Source organism: Corvus cornix, chromosome 2, assembly GCF_000738735.6.
Source record: "Corvus cornix cornix isolate S_Up_H32 chromosome 2, ASM73873v5, whole genome shotgun sequence".
Classification (NCBI taxonomy): domain Eukaryota; kingdom Metazoa; phylum Chordata; class Aves; order Passeriformes; family Corvidae; genus Corvus; species Corvus cornix.
The window spans coordinates 5345842-5367275 of record NC_046333.1 but is presented as its reverse complement, the minus strand read 5'-3'; the positions used below and the strand labels follow the sequence as shown (position 1 = coordinate 5367275).

The 21434-nt window shown below is 41.2% G+C and overlaps 1 protein-coding gene across 1 annotated transcript; it reads left to right on the top strand.

The window, feature by feature from the left end:
* The first annotated feature begins 670 nt into the window (after positions 1–670).
* Positions 671–19999, top strand: EXOG (exo/endonuclease G). Its single transcript, XM_010394829.3, has 6 exons — positions 671–835; positions 1974–2123; positions 3326–3465; positions 5208–5284; positions 7679–7793; positions 18548–19999. Exons 1-6 carry the CDS (start codon positions 688–690, stop codon positions 19007–19009), a joined length of 1092 nt encoding a protein of 363 aa, XP_010393131.1. The 5' UTR covers positions 671–687; the 3' UTR covers positions 19010–19999.
* Positions 20000–21434: the final 1435 nt, after the last annotated feature.

The following is a 21434-nucleotide window of genomic DNA, read 5'->3' as shown; positions in this document are numbered from 1 at the left end:
TCAGGCTGGTGGTTTTCCTGAAAAGAAATCCAATATAACATCATCCTATGTTGCCTAAAGCCAACTCCATACCACAGTTTTCTTGTTCAGCCTGGGGAAGAGAAGGCTCTGGGGAGATCTTACAGTGACCTTCCATAAGACTTAAAGGGGACTTGTAAGAAAGATGCTCCTCATCCTGTCTCTGGGCATCACTGAAAAGAGTCCAGCACTGTCCTCTTGGCACCCACCTTTGGAATATCTATATGTATTAATGAGATCCCCTCTCAGACCTCTCTAGACTGAACAGACCCATCTTCCGCAGTCTCTCCTGATAAGGGAGATGAGCTTTTCTTCTGCAGCTAAAGACTTCAAAGGTCCTTTCTGACCCAAACCATTCTATGGTCTTGTAATTCAATAATCCTTTGCGCTTGGAGCCCAGGGTGGTCGCCCCCGGCCAAGCTGGATGGGGGCAGTTTGGCCGCCCCTTCCGGGACTGTCCCTGCAGTCCCCGTGAGGGGACTCAGTCTTTATTTTTCCACAGCTATCGGGCAAATCCCGCCGGGCTCATTCCCCTCATGCCGCGTCCCCTCACGCCGCGTCCCCGCGCTGAGGCGATGCCGCCATGGCGCCCACGGGGCTGTGCCGTGAGGGGGCGCTGCGGGGCCGTGCCCGCCCCTTCCCTTCTTCCCTTCTCTTCCCGCCGCCGCCATGGCGGCCTTGCCCCGCCACCGCCGCTTTCTCGGCGGCTTCGTCTGCGGGGCCGCGGCCGGGGCCGCCGCGTCCTGCTGGGCTGCGTGGCGGCTCCTCCGCAGCCAGAGCCAGCCGGAGCCGGGCCCCGGGCGGGCCCCGGCAGAGGGTAAGAGTCACGGGCAGTGGGGAGGCCACGGGCGGCGGCCCGGCGAGGCGGGAGCGGCCGGCTCAGCGTGGTCCCGCGTCCCGCAGCCCCGCTCCCCACAGCCGCTTCTGTCCCTAAACCCTCTCTTTCCCCTCAGAAGATACTTTTCCTTCCTTCCTTCCTCCATTCCCGGTCTGCCCAAAGACTGCGCGGAGATCGGGAGGTTCCCCCAGTACCTGCGCCGGGCTGAGGTGGGAGGAGGTTATTTGGGATGCTGGGCTGTAACTTGTGGTTAAAAGCGCTTCCCTTTGCACCTGCTCGCGGCAGGAGAGGAATGTGTATTTAGTTTTAAACACACATTTCGGGTCAGACCATAACTAAATTTCAGCTGTTGCTGCCCTGGATGAGCCGAGGCTCGTTTATCGAATCTGGGGTCTGGTGGGGTTCAGGTGTGGGGGGAGATGTTCGGGGCACCTGAGGGAGTGAATGGTTTTCTCCGCAGCCTCAAGGCTTTAAAGGTACCGGATTGTTGGAAAGCGGAGGAAGAATGGCTCTAAAAACATGAGTTGCTGTTGGACAGATGGCTGGAGAATGAACAAGACAGTAAGATGGTTGTAAATATTCCCCTATGAGAGAAAATTATTGCTTGCAAAAAAACCCCCGAAAATTCGGTGAAGCTTTTATTCATTCAGCAGAGTATAAGCGTTCCCAGTGAGGGCAGGACTTGCTTGTGCCCAGCTTGTAAATCTCAGTTTGTGAGGAGTTCGATTTCTGGCTCCAAAGGGTGAAATGTGTGTGTTGATCTCCTGTGTCTGTAACTCCTTTTTGCCTGATTTGTCCCTAAATATCTGATAGCTTTTTTTCTGTAGAAGAAAAATTATCTGATCGATTTTTTTTCTGCTTTCTGTAGGCATTAGAGTAGGTGAGTTAGTCCTAGAGCTGAGATCCTCATGTTAAAGCACTGTGAGAACCACAACTATTTTGGCTGATGAGAGTTTAACAGTATAATTCTCTTAATATTTTTTAGGTCTTAATTGTGGCAGTAACCTCAAGTAATTCCCTACACAGTAGGTTTACACCCGCTGGGATGTTTTTCTTACTGCCTTGCTTATGATCACATTTCATCTTTGCATGGCTTTCTGTTTATTTTTTTCCTTAGAACCAATAGAAGAGGCTCTTCTGGAAAGATATGGATTTCCTGAGGCTGGAACAGAGACCAGATGTTACACAAATCATGCACTGTCTTATGACCAGGCAAAACGGGTGCCTAGATGGGTGATTGAACATATTTCGAAACAAAAGACACTGGGTATGTAGGTGTTTATTTACTTTACTCGTATCTGTGATGCCCTGAATGGGCTTTGCTGCTCACAGAAGGTGCACCCTGGAGCAGGCAGGGGAGAAAAATCCTATAGTGATCTCTGGGAGGGAAGTTCAACTTACCTTTTTATAACACAAATAGAGAGAAAATGAAACAATGAAAATTAACCTTTCCTTGCTTGATTTGGACCTGCAAAGTTGCTTGAGGGCATAAAAATGGCTCCTTCCTTAGCTAGTGGAGTTAGTTCTGAGGTCCAGTTTGTGTCAGTGGAGTCAATGCCAGTGGTAGCCAGAGCTTCTGATGTACAGATTGTAGAGATTTGCTTGGAATGGGAGGAAAATGTCCATTTGTGAGATAAAAACTGAGCAAAGGGTATCAGCAGTTGTTCAAAACTAGATAGGGCATTACCTCCTCACTGCAGCCATTATTTACTCTGGTGCAGTTCTGTCGTAGTTCCTGATGTGCTTTACCTCGTACTCACTCCTCTGTTCTTTATGCAAGACAGAGGCTCAGTGATTTTCTGCTGTCGGTGGTGAATGAAATATGAGTGGTATACAGTCATTGTAAATTAAGTTTATAGCATTAGTTCAGTTTTTATAAGGCAGACTATTAGTAATGGAGGTAACCATGTAATTGTAAAATGTTTTATGAAAGCAATAGCCGTCTAAATATATCTTAATCACTGTCTTCAAATTACCTTTCAAAATTAAAAGCATGATCTTGAAAACATTATGACCAACCCCTAAGTGGCATCATTGATCCCACTTCTTTCTGAGAAGAAAACAGTAATTTCAGGCTTACTTTCAAGTGGGCCTTAATGGCTGAATTGATGAAATGTTTTCCAAATAGTCAGATACAACTAACCTGCAAGTTGAAATCAAACATCTTGAGGCATTCAGCTCTCATTTATGTCTGTAGCTACTCGAATTGAGAATTGAAGCAGGCCTGTGTTGTTTGGGGAAGATTGAAAAGTTGTGATGCAAAAAACCATATATTTTTTTGGTAAGTAAGGACTTAAAGATTTAGAACACATAGCAGAAAGAAATGAGCATGAGATGCACAGAATTCAGATTAATGTGCTGAGTCCGTAAGCATGGGTCATTTGGCAAGATGTGACAGAATTAGATCTTTTTGTATTCTGGTTATGATGGTTTTGTGATAAGATGACCATTTAGTGTGTTATTCTTCAGGTGATGCAGATCGAAAGCACTGTAAATTCAGACCAGATCCTAACATCCCTCTGATGTTCAGTGCTGTCAATGAAGACTACCTTGGCAGTGGATGGTCACGAGGACACATGGCACCAGCAGGAGATAACAAATTTTCAACAGTAGGATTTTTTTTCTCCTATCCTTTTAATTTGTGTTTATCAGTTGGAAAGGGTCAAAAGACCCTTAGAAGTAATGTGCAGCATTCCTTTTGCAGTTTGTTTTGAGGTGGAACATGATGTCATTATTGATGCTCAGAGCTGGATTTGGAGTTACAAGGTCTATTCCTGACTGAGCAGTGTAGGATGCTCTCACAGTCTGCTTCAGGCATCTAAATCAGGTGCATGCTCTGATGACATACCTCTCTTAATTAAATCACACCTAGATCAGCTTGTTTGGCAGAGATGATGTTTTGAACAGTGTGGTGTTAAGCAAGTCTTCTCAGCCTCTTGCATGTCACATTGTCTCCGTGTAAAATGAAGATGATAACCTTCACCAGGAAAGCCCTGGAAGTCTTCAAAGCTCAGTTAAAGGGAGACAGGGACAATGATGTCATTCTGGCCAACAGCTGCTGAGATATTTAAGGCTAGATTGGGCAAAGCAAAGATGCTGTTAAGTACTGTTCTGTATTGGCAAGGGGATTGCCTGGATGATTTAAAAGGCTTTTTCCTTTCTTGCAATGTGTATGAGGTAAATTAGACCCTTTTGCCGTGGTTCTCTCAGTCTGTGAAATGTCTTCACCTGCCATTTATTCAAGCTGTAAGAGAAGCATGCCTTAATGCCTTGGCTGACTTACAAAGCAGCCTTGAATTTATTGGATCCTCTTGTGAAATGTGCCTAATGCAGCAATTTGTTAATTAAGAAGCAGTTTGAATTCGTATTTCTTCCAGGCAGAATAGGATTCAGTGGGGTGGAGTGACAGCACAGTGGCATGTGGTAAATGAAAGAATCAGTAGTTTTATTTCTACTGGAAGTGTCTTTGTTGTTATTTATTTGTGATATCTGGGGAATTTTTGCTGGTGAGCTCCCTGTGCACAGAGCTCCTGGACCTAGCTTGAAATGCAGTGAGATGATACAATCTTTCAAATACAGGGCAATAAAAAATTAATTTCACAGTCTAATTAGTGGAGGTAGTGTTTGCTCATTATCCTAAAGTGTTCTGTCAGTCCCTTCACTTTGCAGAAATAGTATGTGAAAAATAATGACAAATGCAGGACCTGTGAAAATTCTGGATTGAGATCTTGGAATTTTTTTCCTCTGTATTTCCCTGCATATGCCTAGTGTTTTAGCATCAGGTCCTTCACCTCTGGAGGTATATGAGCTTCTGTTCAGAGATGTTTATGACACTTCTACAAGATGAAATTAAGCAGATATATGGATATTTGACCATTAATGGTCTCATAAATAATTTCATTGCCTGTACGTTATTGATGAGTATATTTAATAAAACTTTTTCTTGGAAAGGAAAGAAAAGGTTGGCCATTAAGCAGTCAAATAAATGAAAAGCGTGTTTGAAAGTGTCCTTCCCATTCAAAATGAAAAATGACTAGTTGCTTTCAAAGACATTACCAAACTGACACTGGGTGACATAGTAATTCCTGTGGTTCTAGAACTGGACATTATCATGTTGTTTCTGCCAGGGGGAAAAAAAAAAAAGTAGATGACTTTGCAAGATTTCACCTCAGTTATCTACCTCTTAACCCAAAACAATTTTGTAGGTGTTCTGACTTAGGTTTTTATCTTATTTTCTGTGCTAATAAATATTAAAACTAAACTAGAAATTGGATTCTGATCCAAAAACTGCTGAAATGTGTTCTCAGCTTGAAAATGTTTCAGTGAAATGATATTTTCTTTCTCTATGCAGAGAGCTATGGCTGAAACGTTTTATCTGTCTAACATCGTGCCTCAGAATTATGAAAATAATGCTGGGTTTTGGAACAGGTGAGAAATTACTTGTAAGTAAACAAAGTGAAAAATACCAGGCAGTAGCATCAATCAAAAATGCTTTATTTATGAAGTTTCTTCACATCCAGCTATTCTACAGCAGTTTATAGGTTACCTGTAGAGGTCATAGGAGCTTTCTCTGAAATGAAAGGCAACTCAGTCCTTTCAGTGAAAGAACAGTGTAATGACTACTGTAGTTTTTTATTCAATCAAACTGTCGAGGACATTTATTTAGATGTAATTATTTCTTCTGGCTGATGTGGGGTAAAAGTACCGGGCTTAACATCCTTAAGGAAGTTTCAGCAGAAGTAAAGAGAGGGTTTAGATCTTCCTCAAAGAAGCGCTTGCAGTGAGAGTATTCCCATGTCTGTGTGTGGATGTTGGGTCCCTTTGAATTGGAGAACTGAGCGCTCCCCACTGAGTTGTCACTACTGCAGGTCTGAGGTGTTCCTTCAGGTCCTGGCTCCCAAGGAGCAGTCGGGCAGTCACTCTGTCACTTGTGAGTGCTGACTGGATCGCCTTTGAGGTGGAGTGGTTGATAAATTTAAACTTGCTTCGTGTAAGATTTTTATTCTTTCCTTCCTTTGAGCAGAGAACATAGCAAAAGTAGCATTCATCCAGTGCTTCTTGCATAGGACTTACAAAATGTGAAGGCTCAGAAACAGGAGGGGAAAATTACAGATTTCTCAAGGTTCACTTAAGGGAAGGTCAGCAAAATTATATACAGTGTGGTAATAAAAGTCCATCAGAAATGCATCATCATTCGTCTGCACACTGCTTTCCTTTTTTACAAGAATGTGTATAAAATCAGATGAGCCATTCAGTAGGTTATACTGTTTTATGGACAAATAAAATGCCGTAACATTTTAAGAGGGTTTTTTTCTTATTTTAATAACTCAAGTGTTTGAACATAAATTTTCCTTACACCAAAGCAAGGCATTTGTACCGATTCAAGGTAGGAAAATGCTCTTCATTTCCCTTAAGCAGGATCTCTGCCTAATCAGGAAATCGTGGGGAGTGTTTGAAAATTTCCTCTGGTACTATGAGCCCTGCAATTTAAGCAGTTACTGCCACTTTTTCCCAACCCCAGCACTCTGTTCCCAGAGTTTAAATGCATGAGCAAGGCAGCGATGCCACTTTTTTTGTCAGTCATTTCTTTAATAATGAACATTTTTAAGGATACCATATTTCACATATGTTGCTGCTTGGAAGCAAAGCTGGTGACAGCAGGAAAAGAATTCACTTGTAGTCAATGCTTTGGTGTATCCCATGAAGAAAGGGCTCATTCTTGCTCATTCTCATTTGTGTTGCTCATTCTTGCTGATTTAACTCACTAACCCAGCACAAAAAAAAAACCAAGCTAGTTTTTTCAGGGTTGTTGACAGATGAAGAATGCTCAAGTCGCCCAAGGGAGAGGTGTGAGGAATGAGACAGAGAAGGGGGTGAAACCTCCCCCTTTCAGTAGCAGCCAAGTTAGCTGGGATAATCTGTCTGATACTCTGTTTGTCTGTTTGTGTGAAGTGTGACTCTTACCTTTGCAAAGGAGCAATGGGTCCTCACTCTATGTGATTTCTGTAACAATTGAGTGTTAGATCAAAGATGGGCTGTAATCATAGAATTATAGAATGGTTTGATTGGAAGGAACCTTAAAGATCACCTTGTTCCAAACCTCCTGCCATGGGTAGGGCCACCTTCCCCTACATCAGATTGCTCAAAGCCCCATCCAGCCTGACCTTGTTAATCTTTTGTTTTATGTAAAATAGGTGGGGTCCAGAAACCTTCTTATTTGAGAAATATTATATGCTGTAAACTGAAGCAGTTTAAAAAGCAAAAATATGGTAGTATTTCTGGTGTCACTACTTTATTTTTGAACAGTTTTATACCTATAAAAAAGGAGGTAGAGTTAGTGGGAATGACACATAGAAACTTTGCTCAGTACTTTGAGCTACAGAAAGAACTGTGTTGCAGGACTTTGATCCTTGGGGAGAAACATACAAATCCAATAATATGATAAAACCTTTCAAAGTAAAAATGCTTCAACTTGCTGTTTAGAACAATTCTATTTTACTAATCCCAAGTGACCATCAACAGTATATTTCTAGTGTCAAGTGTGGGAGTAAGTAGAGAATTCAGCTATTCAGACATGTGGTAAGGCTGCAGAAACTATTTTCAGATGTGTGCAGTAACACATCTATCTGTAAATAAATGAACCTTATTTACAGAGGACAAATGGGAAGTAGGACTTGGGCCTACATTTTACTTTCTTTGGCTTGTGAATCACCCAGATGAGTCTGGAAAAATGCTCCCTGTCAGTGGTTGACCCTTCTCACTATGTCTCAAAAGATTAAATCTTCCCAGCTGACTTTTCCCTATCTGACAAATGTGTTCCAGAATGGAAATGTATTGTCGGGAATTGACTGAGAGATTTGAAGATGTTTGGGTAGTTTCTGGACCTCTTACCTTGCCTCAAACAAATGGTGATGGAAAGAAGAGTGTTACTTATCAGGTATGTATATATGTTGCTGGGATAATAGTGCAGTAGTAATTATTTATTTAAAATTTATATAATAACTTGGTAAAACAAAAGTTGGGCATCCTAGTACAGGCAAAATGTATAAAATGTGCAATATTTGTTGGGACAAGATGAGCAGAAATGTTATGTCTTGCCTAGACATGAGAAAGATCTCTGTAAATAAACAAATTATTTTAAAATCATCCTATTTCATGTCCACGGTCTGCAGAACTGTTTATCTAAGCAGAGAGTCAGTGGGGTTTGCTAATGCACAGGCATCTATTCAGTCAGTTTCTTCATGTGCTTTAGAGACAGTGCAATACAAAGGTAGTATGGGTCTCTCAGAACTCTGCAGGGTATTGGAGTGCTGTGCTCCATTAATTTCGCCAACAGTTGTTTGCTGCTACACCGTAGGCATCACTTGGATGAAGCCTTGCAACTGAGATTCTGAGCATGCCAGAGTCACTTGGAAGACTTCACTCAAGTGCAGTGTAATCACGGGTCAATGGTACTGATACTCCCCTTCTTTTAGCCCCCTGTTTTTATTACCTGCTTAAAATACTCTGAAGTTTTAGGATTGATCATGCACAGTCTGTAGAAACTGACAGACAGATGGGACAGGCTATCAAGTTGAGAGGTGAATTTATTATTGCTTACCCAGACTTACTCCTTGTAGGCTTGTGTTTAGACATCTGTAATGTTTGAGCATAGTAAGTTATTCAAGGGAGTGTTACCTTCTGCCCCCACTACAGTGAGATATCATTGCTATTTTCAGTTGCAGATGAAAGCTGGTATAATGAAAATAATAAATGCTGCATTTTGCACCTCTTGAAAAACCCCTTTTCCTTGAAAATGAATAGTTGGTTCAACTGTGGCTTCAGCTCGTGAGTGATTCAGCTTCCAACGAGTTCTCTGAGGAGCAATGAATGAGCTTGCCAGCACAACCCCTTGTTTCAGAGGGATGAGAGACACAAAAGAGGGAGGTGTTCAGCTTTCAACACTGGCTTGTTTAGCAGTAAGAGTTAGGCACTATTTCTCCTTTATAAACACACAGCTGAATTCCACTTGATTGAACTTGGAACTCAGTCATGATAGAATGTGATTTTTCCTGTTTGCTTTTACCTTTTTACTTCTTCAAAAACTGTCCCTTATGTCCCCAGCTACACATGTCAAACCTTGACTGTCACAAAATCACAGCTTTGGATTTGGGTTTGGTATTTTTGGGGGAAGTTAACGTACATGGAAGTGCAGTAGTGTTACCTTCTTCGTGTTTAGTGGCAGTTCCAACCTTCATCTCTCACCACATCTTTGTGAGGGAAGTGCAGACTGTGCTCATTTTCAAGTGGATGAATAAGCCATGGTTAAGGGATATGACCAGTGCCAGATGGTAAGTTAGTAGCAGCAAAGCCAGCTTTAGATTGGCAGTCATCCTGTGCCACCCAAAGGTGCTCACTTCACCATTGCCCCTTCTACTTCCCAGGCCTTTCTCTGCCTTGCTCTTGTCTGCCTGCACTGGTGACTGTCAGATCCTTCCACAAAATGCTTAATTACGCAATGCAATGGAAAACCATCCATACTGGGTTTACTGAGCTTGTTTTGTACTGCTGTAGAGGCAGCACACAGAGTAGTCCAGTGCTTCCTGGTGACAGCATGAGATGTCCAAAAGCACATAGCTGGGAGCAGGAGGGAGATGTTCCCTTTCAACAATCTTCAACTGAGCATTTGGCTTACTGTCACTCAGAATGGTACAGAGTTCTCCAGGCTTGCACACAGCTTGCTGGGATTTGCTTCCTGGTAGCTGTCAGGATATTGCATTTATTTTTCATCCTTAAAAATATATATTCGTCTAACATAGCAAAGAATTAAAAATTCTGAGCTGACTTGAACATTTTATAAGTGGAAATCATTTCCAGGAAGAAGTTGAATCATCTATCAACTGCATCCACCAACAGTTTCACTTTAATCTTGCTCACCTTCTTCTCGTTTTTCTCTAGAGAAAGTGTTTACTTAGAAGAGGAAGATTGCATTTCCTGAAAAATGATTGTCATTCTCAGTCTTGGTTTTGAAATGTAAATTTTAATATTCCACAGGTAAAAATCAGAGCAGACACTGCATCTTACTGGCTTTATTCAAAATAACTTGATGCCTGAATACAGTGGTGAAATAATAGTGGGACAAAATGCTCATGCTGCTGTGATTGTCATCTTGTTCAGTTCTTGTCTTTTGTCTTCATTGTCTTTGGGTTTGATGACAACATAGGTCTTTTAGGAATGTGTTACCAGTTTTGGTCTTACAATGAACTGAAGGGAAGTTTGTGTGTCACCACTTGTTCACATTCATAAATCATTTTACTCAGCTTCCCACAGTGACATTCATTATGTAAATTGATTCTTATTTAAGTACAAATAATGCTGTCTCCAGGTGGGAAAAGTAAAATAATGATTTTGTGGGGTTTTTGTTTGTTTGTTTCTTTAAAATATTAAATTTTTTGATTTGGGTCCTCTAAATAAATACGGGCTGAGAATGTTGACTTTTTTTAAGTTTTGAAATATCTTCATGGCTTAAGTTTTTGTGCTTTGCATTGCTGTTGTACTTTGAGGAGTGGGACTTCAGAGTAGAGTGGTGTGTTGGGTTTTTTTGTTTGGTTTTTTTCTTTCTTTTATCAACACATACACTTAGTGGAGGGAATGCAACCTGTCAAAGCACCGGAGAGAAGTTCTTTTCAAACAGACACCTTGGATATAATTGCAGTCATTGCCATTGATTTTGGTAGCCTGGGATTCTGCCCCTAATGAAGAACACTAAGGCTTGTGAAGGGAAGGTATCTCTTAGCTGTCTTTCAGAGTGAACTCTGCTTAGTTCCCACAAATGACTTCAGACTGAAAGGGGTTTTAGTCTTCATTGTTTGGGCATGAGAAGCTGATGTGAGGAGATGTCCTTTCCTTTGTCTGTGCTGTTCAAGGAGAAGTGCTGCAGTACACACAAGAGTGCTGAAACTCACAACCTGTAATCTGCCAGTGCCACTGTTAAGGCTCAGCTCCTCTCTGATGTTTTTGTTCTCAGACTAGAACAGTGAAAAGGAAAAAAAGAAAACACAGAAGTGCTACAGTGAATGTATCTGCATTGATTTGTTTCAGATCCTCTCTTCAATCTTAGTTTCCTTATTTTTGGCTAAAGGAGTGATGAAATATGTATCCATGGGTTTACATGCTGGTGTTTTTCTCATCAGACATCCAAAAAGGTTATTTTTAGATCACTATAGAGGAAAAACAGAGCATCGGTCATGGCTTTGTTCCCAGTTTCTGCTTGGACTCTGGTACCATTTGCTCTTTAATTCCAGAAAGGGAGTTAACCTTGAACTCCTTAGATGCCAGCATTGTTCTGTCTATTGGCTGAACTGGTGTCCTCAGATATATTCTGTCATTTCATCTGTCTCCAGCAGCGATTTTTATTGCAAAGAGGAGACTGATGACCGTGCTTGGTATCTGAAAAACATATTTTGAGAATATATGTAGAATAGAATGCCAACAGGAAAAATCTGTTCTGTGTCACTGGAGAGGCAGATGCAGGTTTTTCGTCTTTGTCCGGATCAGATCAAAATGACAGTGTCTTGTCTTATACATTACTGCTGTCCAGTGACTGTCACTTCAGTGATTTTTCTCTGTCAGCAGATTTGGAGTTTAAAATACAAATTTTGCAATAATTAACTGCATCATGCTGTGTTCCACCCTCCCCATTCCCAATGCCATCATAGTGAATGCTAATTTAAGAAGAATCAGCTGTGGCTGGCAAATGAAAATACAGTTTAGATAATACTGTGTTTGTTGTTTGAAAAAGACATTTGAATGTACTTTTTAACTGATACATGAGGTTCATACTGGAATTGTGTTTGCTGTTTCATTTTCTACATTGCATGACCAGGCAGGGCCAGAGAGGCACAATAGACATCCCAGAAGATACAGTTGTCATCTATGTCTGTGGCAAATAACTGGGAAACAAATTGCACTTCTCAAGTACAAGAAGGTACTTTATGGTTTTGCCCAGTTAACTTTCAGAACTAGTAGAGGTCGTCTTCTGCTAAGATACTATGGGGGGAGGAATCCTTGTTAAAGGAGGAAGTAAACCTGGGAGCTGTTACTTGTTTGTTGGTTGCTCCAAGTGGTCCTAAGGCTACAGAGGTAACTGCTGGATGTAGGTCCATTACAGATGTCCCATAAACTTTGTGCAAAGGGCTCTGTCTTAGATCAGCTGGTGTAAACCACCAGGGCTCTGTCAGCCCTATATTTAGATGTGAGGTACAAATGAACGGAATAGACACTGGGTTAAGATGGGAGGAGCAGACACACTGAAGGTGCAGGGTAGATTAATTGGAATTGCTTTTATTTAGCACTGTACCCATCCTGAAGGTTGTGCTGTTACAGGAAAAGGGGTATTAAGCTCTGTGGTGGATTCATTTTTAAGTAAACTAAGTGGGTTCTGTGGAAGTAGTAGTCTGTTGTCATGTAAATACAGTTTATTGCATACATAAGGTGTATACCCACCCTCTTTATTAAATAAAAATAAAAAGGAGTTGGGGTGTCTGTGTTTTAATGCCATAACTCTGTACTCAGGAACAGCTTTTTTTTTTTTTTTACATGTCTTATTTATTTTTTTTTCCTTTCCTTTTTAGGATTGCCAAATGATTTGGCAATAGCAATCAGACGAGCCATAACAAATTAAATTTTCCTGAAGTACATACATTTGCATTTTGGAGTGCTTGGCTGTGCAGATTGTTACTATGATTTTTATCTGTAGTGTTTTCTGGTTTGTGTGTTGCTAGGCCTGCCTTCACACCCCTCAGTTCTTCTCAGTGCCATCTGACAGAGCTCTCTCAAATATTGGGGGAAAACACTCTCAGCAGAATCAGTGCTGCCTAACAAACCCAGAAGGAACTTGAGTGAAGGCAGTTAATGCTGTCACAATGATTGAGTAAATAAAGTTACACTGATAGTAAATGGAATGTTTTGTACTGCCAGAAAGTCTGTTTCTATACAGAATTCAGTATCAAATTATAATAAAGCTCTGGGTTGTCAAACGTGGGATCACATCAGCAGGAATTATGTTATATCTACAGTGAAAGATCTGATGGACCTGATCTTGCTTGGGGGACAGGAATGATTCATTGAATTCTGTCCACCAAGAATGTGATGGAAGTGTTAATTTTGCTACTGCTGGTTGCAGGGGGAAGGTCTGTCACAGGGAGCTGTGTATGCTTCTTTTCAGACAGTTCTGTTTGCAGTTCTGGCTCACTTCTAAACTGAGGTTAGAACTTCACAGAGAGTGAAGAAACAGTTACTGGAATGCCCAGGGAGTTTCTGGAGCTGACATTTTAAAGTATTTGATAGTGGTACCGTCTGATGCAAGGACATACAGTGTGTGTACGTGTGTGTCAGTGTGTGTCTTCAGTGTGTGCTGGTGGTTAAGGCATGATTGAGTGTGATTTCTGTTTGCCAGGTTCTGAGAGAATCATGGATAATTGGCAATCCAGAGCTGGCTCTCGCTGATGAAGGGCTCATTAATTCCTTCTGCTAATTCTGTGCACGGTTGATTTTCGGTTTCTAGTCACTAGGTGGCAAAATACCACTTTTGGATTCACAAGCCCATTCTTTTAAAAATGATCCATACCCTTGCAGAGGAAGAAAATTTTTTTGCAGAGTGGGAAGCTGTAACAAGTCCAGTGTAAAATGAAAATTTGATAACATTGGTTTGTATTTTAAATTTCCAGTAATAGTAACACTGTTTTCTTCCCATATAATCTCAACTGTTCTTCCATTATACTTCATATATTTCTTCTCACTTGTTCATGTAGGAATGGACTTTTCTATCTCATAAATTCCAAAGTGACATTTTTAGGGACTGCCTTGTATTTATCTGATTGCCACCATAAAGGTGGCATTAGTTAATGCCAGATGCTTAAACTTACCCTGGATGCGATTAGCAAATATCTTCATTATTTATTGTGATACTGAAGGACTCCACAGATATTATCAAATTTGCTTCCTCTATTTTTAAAAACTGCAGTCAAGAACAGGATTTGGCCAAAATTGGGAGGAAAACCAAGCTTAAGACAAATCCTCATCCAGTGACTTGGCTGTGAATTTATCGAAGCTCACTGAATTCTCTCTATTTTAAGAAATGTTACTTCTGCTCTTATCTGTCCCTGTGAGCTCTTTAGGTTTGTATTATAACTGCTTACCAACATGTGTGTTGTTTTAGTGATGTGTAAACATCTCTAAATGTCAGGAATTGCACACATTTTAATGACCTGCCCTCGTGACAGCTGCCCATGTTTAATTGGGCTTTGAGAAGAGTAACAAATTCACACACACTTGTGGAATGTCAGTAACAATGCCAGTAATGATGGAAAAATAGTAAGCACTACTCTGAAAATGGTATTATGATAATGTTACATTGTTAGGAGATACCAGTTCAGTTAAAGAAAAAAAACAAAAATGAAAGGAATAAGGAGCTGCAGAAAGTTAGGGCAATGCACATATTTACGTTGAACTGATACAGACAGCAAAGTGTCTGAAATTTCACATTGGTTTCCCAAATGATGATGGGAAAGAAATATATTTAATGCTATAAAAAGAAGGCTTTTAGCTTGAGTGCCATTTTTTTTTTCATGTTGTGAGGGTGTTGAAAATTTGAAAGATTAAGCAAAATTTTATAGCAATAGCAAAATGGGAATTTTCAAAGGACTGCACAAAAATTTGCCTTTTGGGCTGTTACCAACATAGTGTGAAAGCATATGGGACAGCAGTGATTTCAACAGGCCACTGCTGTATTTTCTTGCTTGTGTTGGAGCACAAAATTCCTGTTAGAATCACAGATACCCTTAAAAACTGCTGCTCTTCTCCAGCTGGGACAGAGAGCTGTTTCAGGCCTTGATTTCTGAAAGATCATCTGCTGCCTGTGGATAGACACAAATCAAAGTCAACATCTGTGCATGGATAATCTGGAACCATTTTCCATCCTGTTACAGTGGGAGCATATGCTCTCTGCCTCTGTCGGGCAAAGCTCTGAGATAAATGGGATGGTGCAGATCTGAATAGTGATTGAGGCTGCTGAAGTTCAGGAGGAAAATCCTCTAGGTGGCAATAGGAAATGGAATTGTGGAGTTTGCTTTTCCTGCCTCTTGCTTCTATTCCAAACTTTACTTTCGCAGGGTCACGCTTTACTTCTTTCCCTGCTAGTTGAGCTGGTGGAGGGGCAGCTCTATGGAAACATTTATCTTCTCGATTTGCAGCTTCTCTATTTACTCCCATAAAAAAGCAAATTGTGGGATATTACAGGGAGTAATGATGGAAATAATTTGCTGTGCTCCAGAGCTGCATTTCCTTTTTTAACAGAAATCATTGGGTCACACTGCAGAAATTACTGGTGATGCATCCTGTGCATGGTTCACATAAGTGTTAAACTGCAGAAAAAGACATTTATTCTTAGTCATGCATATTTGCTCTGTCAGAGAAATCAGGCACTGCCCTTTGATGGTGTTCACCTCCAGCAGACTTAGCTGGGGATAGAACTTTGATGCCCTGTTTTGAGTAAGGAAGGGACACCTGTGGACTCTGGCAGTTTGGCAGCTGAAGATGGTTTTAACCACTTTAATAGTATTAGCACTCAGTGAAGTCATTGCAGTAGTAGTTTGCTGCTGGTCAGAGAATTGGTATGAAGCCTGTGCACTGCTTAAATTTTATTTAAATTCTCAGAAGAGAGTTTACATGGAACTGAAATGGTATATAAATTACATATCTGGCCATTGCATGTATGGAGTTGAATTTAGATCTACATTTCTCAAAAGCCCCTCCTTCATTTAGAACTAGTCCTTTCTCTTTCTTCTCTCTCTTCCTAGGTGCCCATACTCTGCATAAATGTGCATTATTTTGCATAGAATATATATATTTGCATAATATTACACAAGCACAGGGTCTGTTTTCCCTTAACACCCACTTCAGGCATTCAGCATTTCCATCTCATACCTAACTGTTCTGTGTGCAGCTCTATTCATTCCCCAGCCTCCCTATCCACCCACTCAGCCCTCAGCCTCAATCCCAAGTTCCCTCAGCTCACTCCACGCACATTCACCTGTTTGTTTTACATATTCCATGAACCCCCTAATTGGAGATCCTTGTACGGCTCCATCTGTGTGATCGCCCTTCCCCTGGTCTTCTATGCACCAGAGCGAGGATGCCAGGATGTGGATGTGTGTGGGAGGTGTGGAGAAGAAGGGAGCCGAGCTAAGGAGGACCTAGTACATTATCCATGGATTTGTAGTAGGAAAAGTGTGCAAAGAGGCCTGGAAAAGGCCGTACAGGCATGGGAATGCTGCAGGTCAGGAGATTGCTGGCCCAGGGAGAAGCTGAGGACTGGGTTTAGCCTCACTTCTGCCTTGTCTCAGGAGGCTACAGCCTCTTTGTCCTCTCCTCCCGTTCCTCCCTGCCCTAGGAACATGCTGGAGGTGGGATTGCAGTGCAGGCTCTGCCAGCTCCCTGCTCCAGGGGAGAAAAGGAGCCCCAGCCTCCTGCCTTTGGCAGTGTCATCACTGGGTGCCCTTGGGTGAATATGGAAATATGAACTCCTTACTCTCCCCTTCAGGGATTTTCCTGGCTCCCTCCCTCTCACCCCCAGTATTTTGCCCCAGTATGTACTCCCCAGCTCAAGTGCCACTGATCTTAAATAGGTTAAAACTCCCAGCACCATTCATTTTGTAATTCAGTGTTAACTCACCAGATAGAACAGAGTGTTGCTGCGTTGGTTTTAGTACATTTTAGCATTACCTGTGCATCAGTTGGTTTTGATTATTTATGGTCCTGGGGAGCTGTAGCTCTGATTTCACCTACACGGAATGCTAAATGCAAAGTGCTTTAACACTCAGGAGCTCTAATTTCCCTATCAACACGTTTGTCATCATTGAAAGGAAGAGGACATTTGGCATAAGGCATTTTATTCCTTAATCAGTTTCAGTGACTGATGTCTAGGCAGAGTATTACTTGGGAGAAGGTTGGTATAACCATGATAATTAAGAAAAAACCCAAATAAACAAGAAACTGAGAAACAAAAAAAAACCCCAAAACCCAACCCAAACAACAAAAAAACCTCAACAAAAACAAACAAACCAACCCACCAAAAAACACACAAAACCCCACTGCACCCCCAAAAAAACCCCACAAACAAAAAAGCTTAAACTACAGGAAAACTATTAAATAGCCTAGTTTAGGGCCAGGGAGAGAAGTATTTCAGAACACAGCAAAGAAATCTAAGAGCACGTGTTTTCCAGAAACAGGAGTAATGTTTCCCCTGTGTTACTGCACAAAACATGAAAAAAATTTATGAGAGTTTTCTCCTGCAGGTACTTTCTCTGGTTTTGTTCTAACCAGATTTAAAGACCAGTCACTTAAAAAACTGGCAACAGAGGTACAGGACACACTTGAAGCACTGAAAGAATTTGTAACTAAAATTTAATTAACTGTTGGAATTACTAACTTGAACCTTGGTTCAGTAACCACAGGCAAAATTTAATTTTAAAAACACATTTTCATTTGAGGAAGGGCTGAATACTCAGAAAAAGGTGTACATAGGAAGTGTTTGTTATGTGATAGAGTTGTACTGAATATATGAGTGGACAAGGCATGTCTGAGCTGATAACGCTGAACTAGTTTGTAAAATACTTTCAGTGGACATGATAAATACCTGCTTTGCCTGAAAGGGTATTTTAACTGTATCTAAAAAGAGCTGTCAAAAAATCAAAACAAGCAGTCTTTGCTTTTGCAGGTATTGCAAGTCCTGGAAACAGCACCAAATTACTGGATTTTATATATAGAATAAAATGCCTTTGTGGTTTTTGTAAGGGATCTATGTCTTCTTCTTCTGTTGCAATTAGAATAAAAGCACAGATACGAGAAGGTACTTAGAGAAGGGTTATGCAAAACTCAGGTTTTCCACATGTGAGCCTGTTGTACTCTCTTAAGATGACAGATTCAGTTCAGGAATAGTGAAGAAAAAAAAAAAAAAGCCTAATTCAGTGCATGGATAACTTTTTGAGTCCTGGAGATTACATTTGCCATCAATAGGTGTATTCCCTTGGAGTTATCCCTGGCACAGGGTGGGGTGTCTAGTGTGTACATGTGAGTGTGAGATTTTAAACAGTCCTGATCCTCCACTCTTGGGGATCCATTAAATCCCTGGGTCCTGGTCTGAGGGACAGAGGAGGAAACCCAACATGTATGAGCACTTAAGTTGGATCATATGGAATTTATGGAAGAAATAGGTGCATTTTCTTTGGATAGGCCTCTCTTTCAGGAGGGTAGTCAGTTACTATATGTGCTTTGTATTCAGGTCCTCTCAAAAAATGCTTGTTTAGGTAATGTAGCTTTTAAATGCTTCCTGTGTGTGGGTAATAGAGAAAAAATGAGTGACAGACGATAACTTAGACTTGATTTGAAGTGTTTATTAAAACCTCCATGATTTGGAACTGTCAGGTCAGGAACTTTTATCATATGTTATAATATAAATTATTGTAGTTATAAAAAGTAGAGGGACTCCAGAGAGAGGGAACATGCAGATGTGGTGCTTAGGGACATGGTTTAGTGGTGGACTTGGCAGCGCTGGGTTAATGATTGCACTTGATAATTTTAAAGGTCTTTTCCAACCAACACAATTCTATGATTCTGTGATCTGTACCTGTAACAGTCCTTTCCTTTTGGCAGGTGATTGGAAAGGATGACGTGGCTGTACCATCCCACCTGTACAAGGTGATCCTCGCCAGACGGAGCAGAATATCCTCAGAGCCTCTGGTCCTGGGCGCTTTCGTGGTACCAAATGATCCCATAGGCTTCAAACACCAGCTGACTGACTTCCAAGTCAGTATTGAAGATCTGGAAAAAATGTCAGGTTTAGTTTTCTTCCCCCAGGTGGACAAGACCAAAGATGTTAAAAATATCTGTGAGGTGGATACCTGCAAACTGATGGGCTTCAAGGAATTCACGTTGTACATCACTGCCCGCAAAGTGCAGGGCGCCCGGACACTGCGCCAGCTGGAGAAAGCCATGGCAGAGTTACAGGAGGCAGGAATTGAGCCTGATGAGTATCTCCTAAAGCTTCACAAGAAGAAGGAGGAAGAACTGGTGCAGGAAAAGCCAGTAGCAGCTAGAGAGGGGAGAGCTGGCTGAGTCCTCAGGAGGTTGTTTGGGTTTTTGGAAAGGGGAACTGAAAGCAAACAAAGACAAGGGCTCCTTGAATCATCCTTTTTTGTGAAAAACTCCGTTTTTGAGCTGTGAAAACAATAAAGAAATATTTGGAAGCTGATGGGTTTGGAATAATGCTCATTCTTGTGTTACATGATGCAAACACGTGGTTTGCTGCAGTACTTAGATATGGGAAGTGTAAATGACCCCTTTCTGGCCTGAGTAGATCACTGGACCTCCAGGAAAGGCTTTGTGCTGTTTTCCACCTGGGACGTCAAACTTAGGGTTTCTGTGGATTTCCTTCTAGGAATATCACAAAAATAGACAGTAGACACCTTGGGAGTACAACTGGAACATGTTTAAATGGAATTCTGCCCACAAATGTCTTTCACTGCAGTGCTGTAGAAGCAATTGTACTTTGTGGAATATTTTGAAAATTAAATTAATTAAGAAGTATTTAATTTAACACTTTTATTAGAGACCTATAAGACATAATCTGAACCCCTTATGGTCTTCCCTTAGTTATACTAACCAAAACCTCTCTTCATCTTGTGTGCTTTGGATATTTTGGCATGTCAGGATGATGCCTAGGTTTTAGCTTTTATATTTTCCTGATTCTGTACTGCTTAGAGTGTAACTCTGAGGTTTCTTGTAGCTTGCTAATTTCTGCTCTCTTGTGCTAGGTGGACATAACAAAGCCTCTCTGGGCCTGCTCTCCAAGGTCACCCAGACTGTCCTAGGCCCAAAAGTATTATCCAAAGAGCTTCTAAGAGCGGCAAGCAGAGGGGAAATTACATCACTGAACTGAAGCTTTACTTGGAGAATTAACCCTGGTATGCAAATGAACCAAACCTATAAAGGTGTGAAGAACTCGTGACCTGCCATCCATCTCGGGGTCCATTTTTGGCAGTAGCCTGTGGCTCCCAGGGTGTACCCTTGAAGGCTTTTCAAATAAATACTTACTTTATTATTTTACTCCCGTCCAGTGTCTGTGTCTAGGAGGCCTCTTGACATCAAGGAGCTGTCAGCTGTTGTCATTTGCAGCAAACTTACTGCATTCATGTATAATTCTGCAAATTTTTTTGTAAAAAAACCCTAACAGAACTGAAGTTTACACAAGTGACTACCAGTGTAGGTTGTGTTTTCATAAATTAATGTAAGCTTAATATTTAATTTTCACCACTAAGTTTGGATAAACATGTTTTCTTGTATATTGTTTGATTTGAGAGGTGAGCACTGCTTTCTTCTTGGTTGTGGTAGTCACTGGCTTTTTTCCCCAACATCTGCCTTTGAACTATAAATTGTGCAACAAAACTTTTATATTGACTGAAAATGCATTTCCAGTTCTTTTTCAGTGGCAACTGATGTTTCTCAGATTTGCATCTTATTGGAAGATTAAATGAAATTTTTTTTCATTAGTTTCGTACTTTATTTGTGCAACCTACTGTGATTTGTATCCTCTGACATCTTATATCTGGAAAGAAAGAGTAAAATCTGGAAATATGTAGAGTTTTTTTTGAAGGTGAGAATTGATAGACATTTGGAGTTTGTGCCATAAACACCTTCAGTAGTTTTCACATGAAAGAAGGGTCATGTAGTGCCTGGCTGAATGGGGCTGTTTTCATTGGGGATGAATCAGGAGCATTATTTGGATGCTGTGAATCATCAGCTGGGGGTTCTAAGAACTGTAGTTTCCTTCATCTCTGCTCAGTTGCAGTATCCCAAAGCAGATCACTTCATAAAACAAGCCATGGTTCCCATGACACTTTCCTGTTTGCCAAGAACATGTACACAAAATCCAGACATTTAAATCCGGAGAATTGTCACTAGCTAAGGCCATCATAGAAGCCTACTGCTCACATGAATTAGAGAGAAATTGGGTGAAATCCTGACAAAATGTTTGCTCATTTTGATTTGTGGTTGTAAATCCTGTCAGGTGTAACAAAAACAGTAAATTGCAGTACAAGAAGCCACATTTCCCTTTGCAGGGAGATTGTCAGGGGGTGTTGCATGGAATAAGAAGTTGCCAGATGCTTCACATGCCTCTTGGTGGTCCAGTGTGCTTTGTTGGAGTCCGAGCAGCCTTTGGGTACTGCCTTGGTGTGACCCTTTGGAAAAGGTACCAGTTCATTGCCCTTTGCATTTTCTTTCTTCTACCCCATTATTTGAATTATTTGCATTTTTAAATTCAGCCTTCCACCTTCCTTTTCATCCTTTCAGCTGAGAGGTTACACATCTCTCCTGCGATGCTCACACACCCAGATCTCAGTGCTACAGATTCGTGTCCATCCATAGCAAAAACCTGCCTTGGGACAGTGCCAGGTGTATGTGAGGAGCTCCAGGTACCTTCCCTCGCTGCTGTCAACTTGCCACTGTGATGGCAACAGAAGTGCCGAGTGCGTTCCTGTGG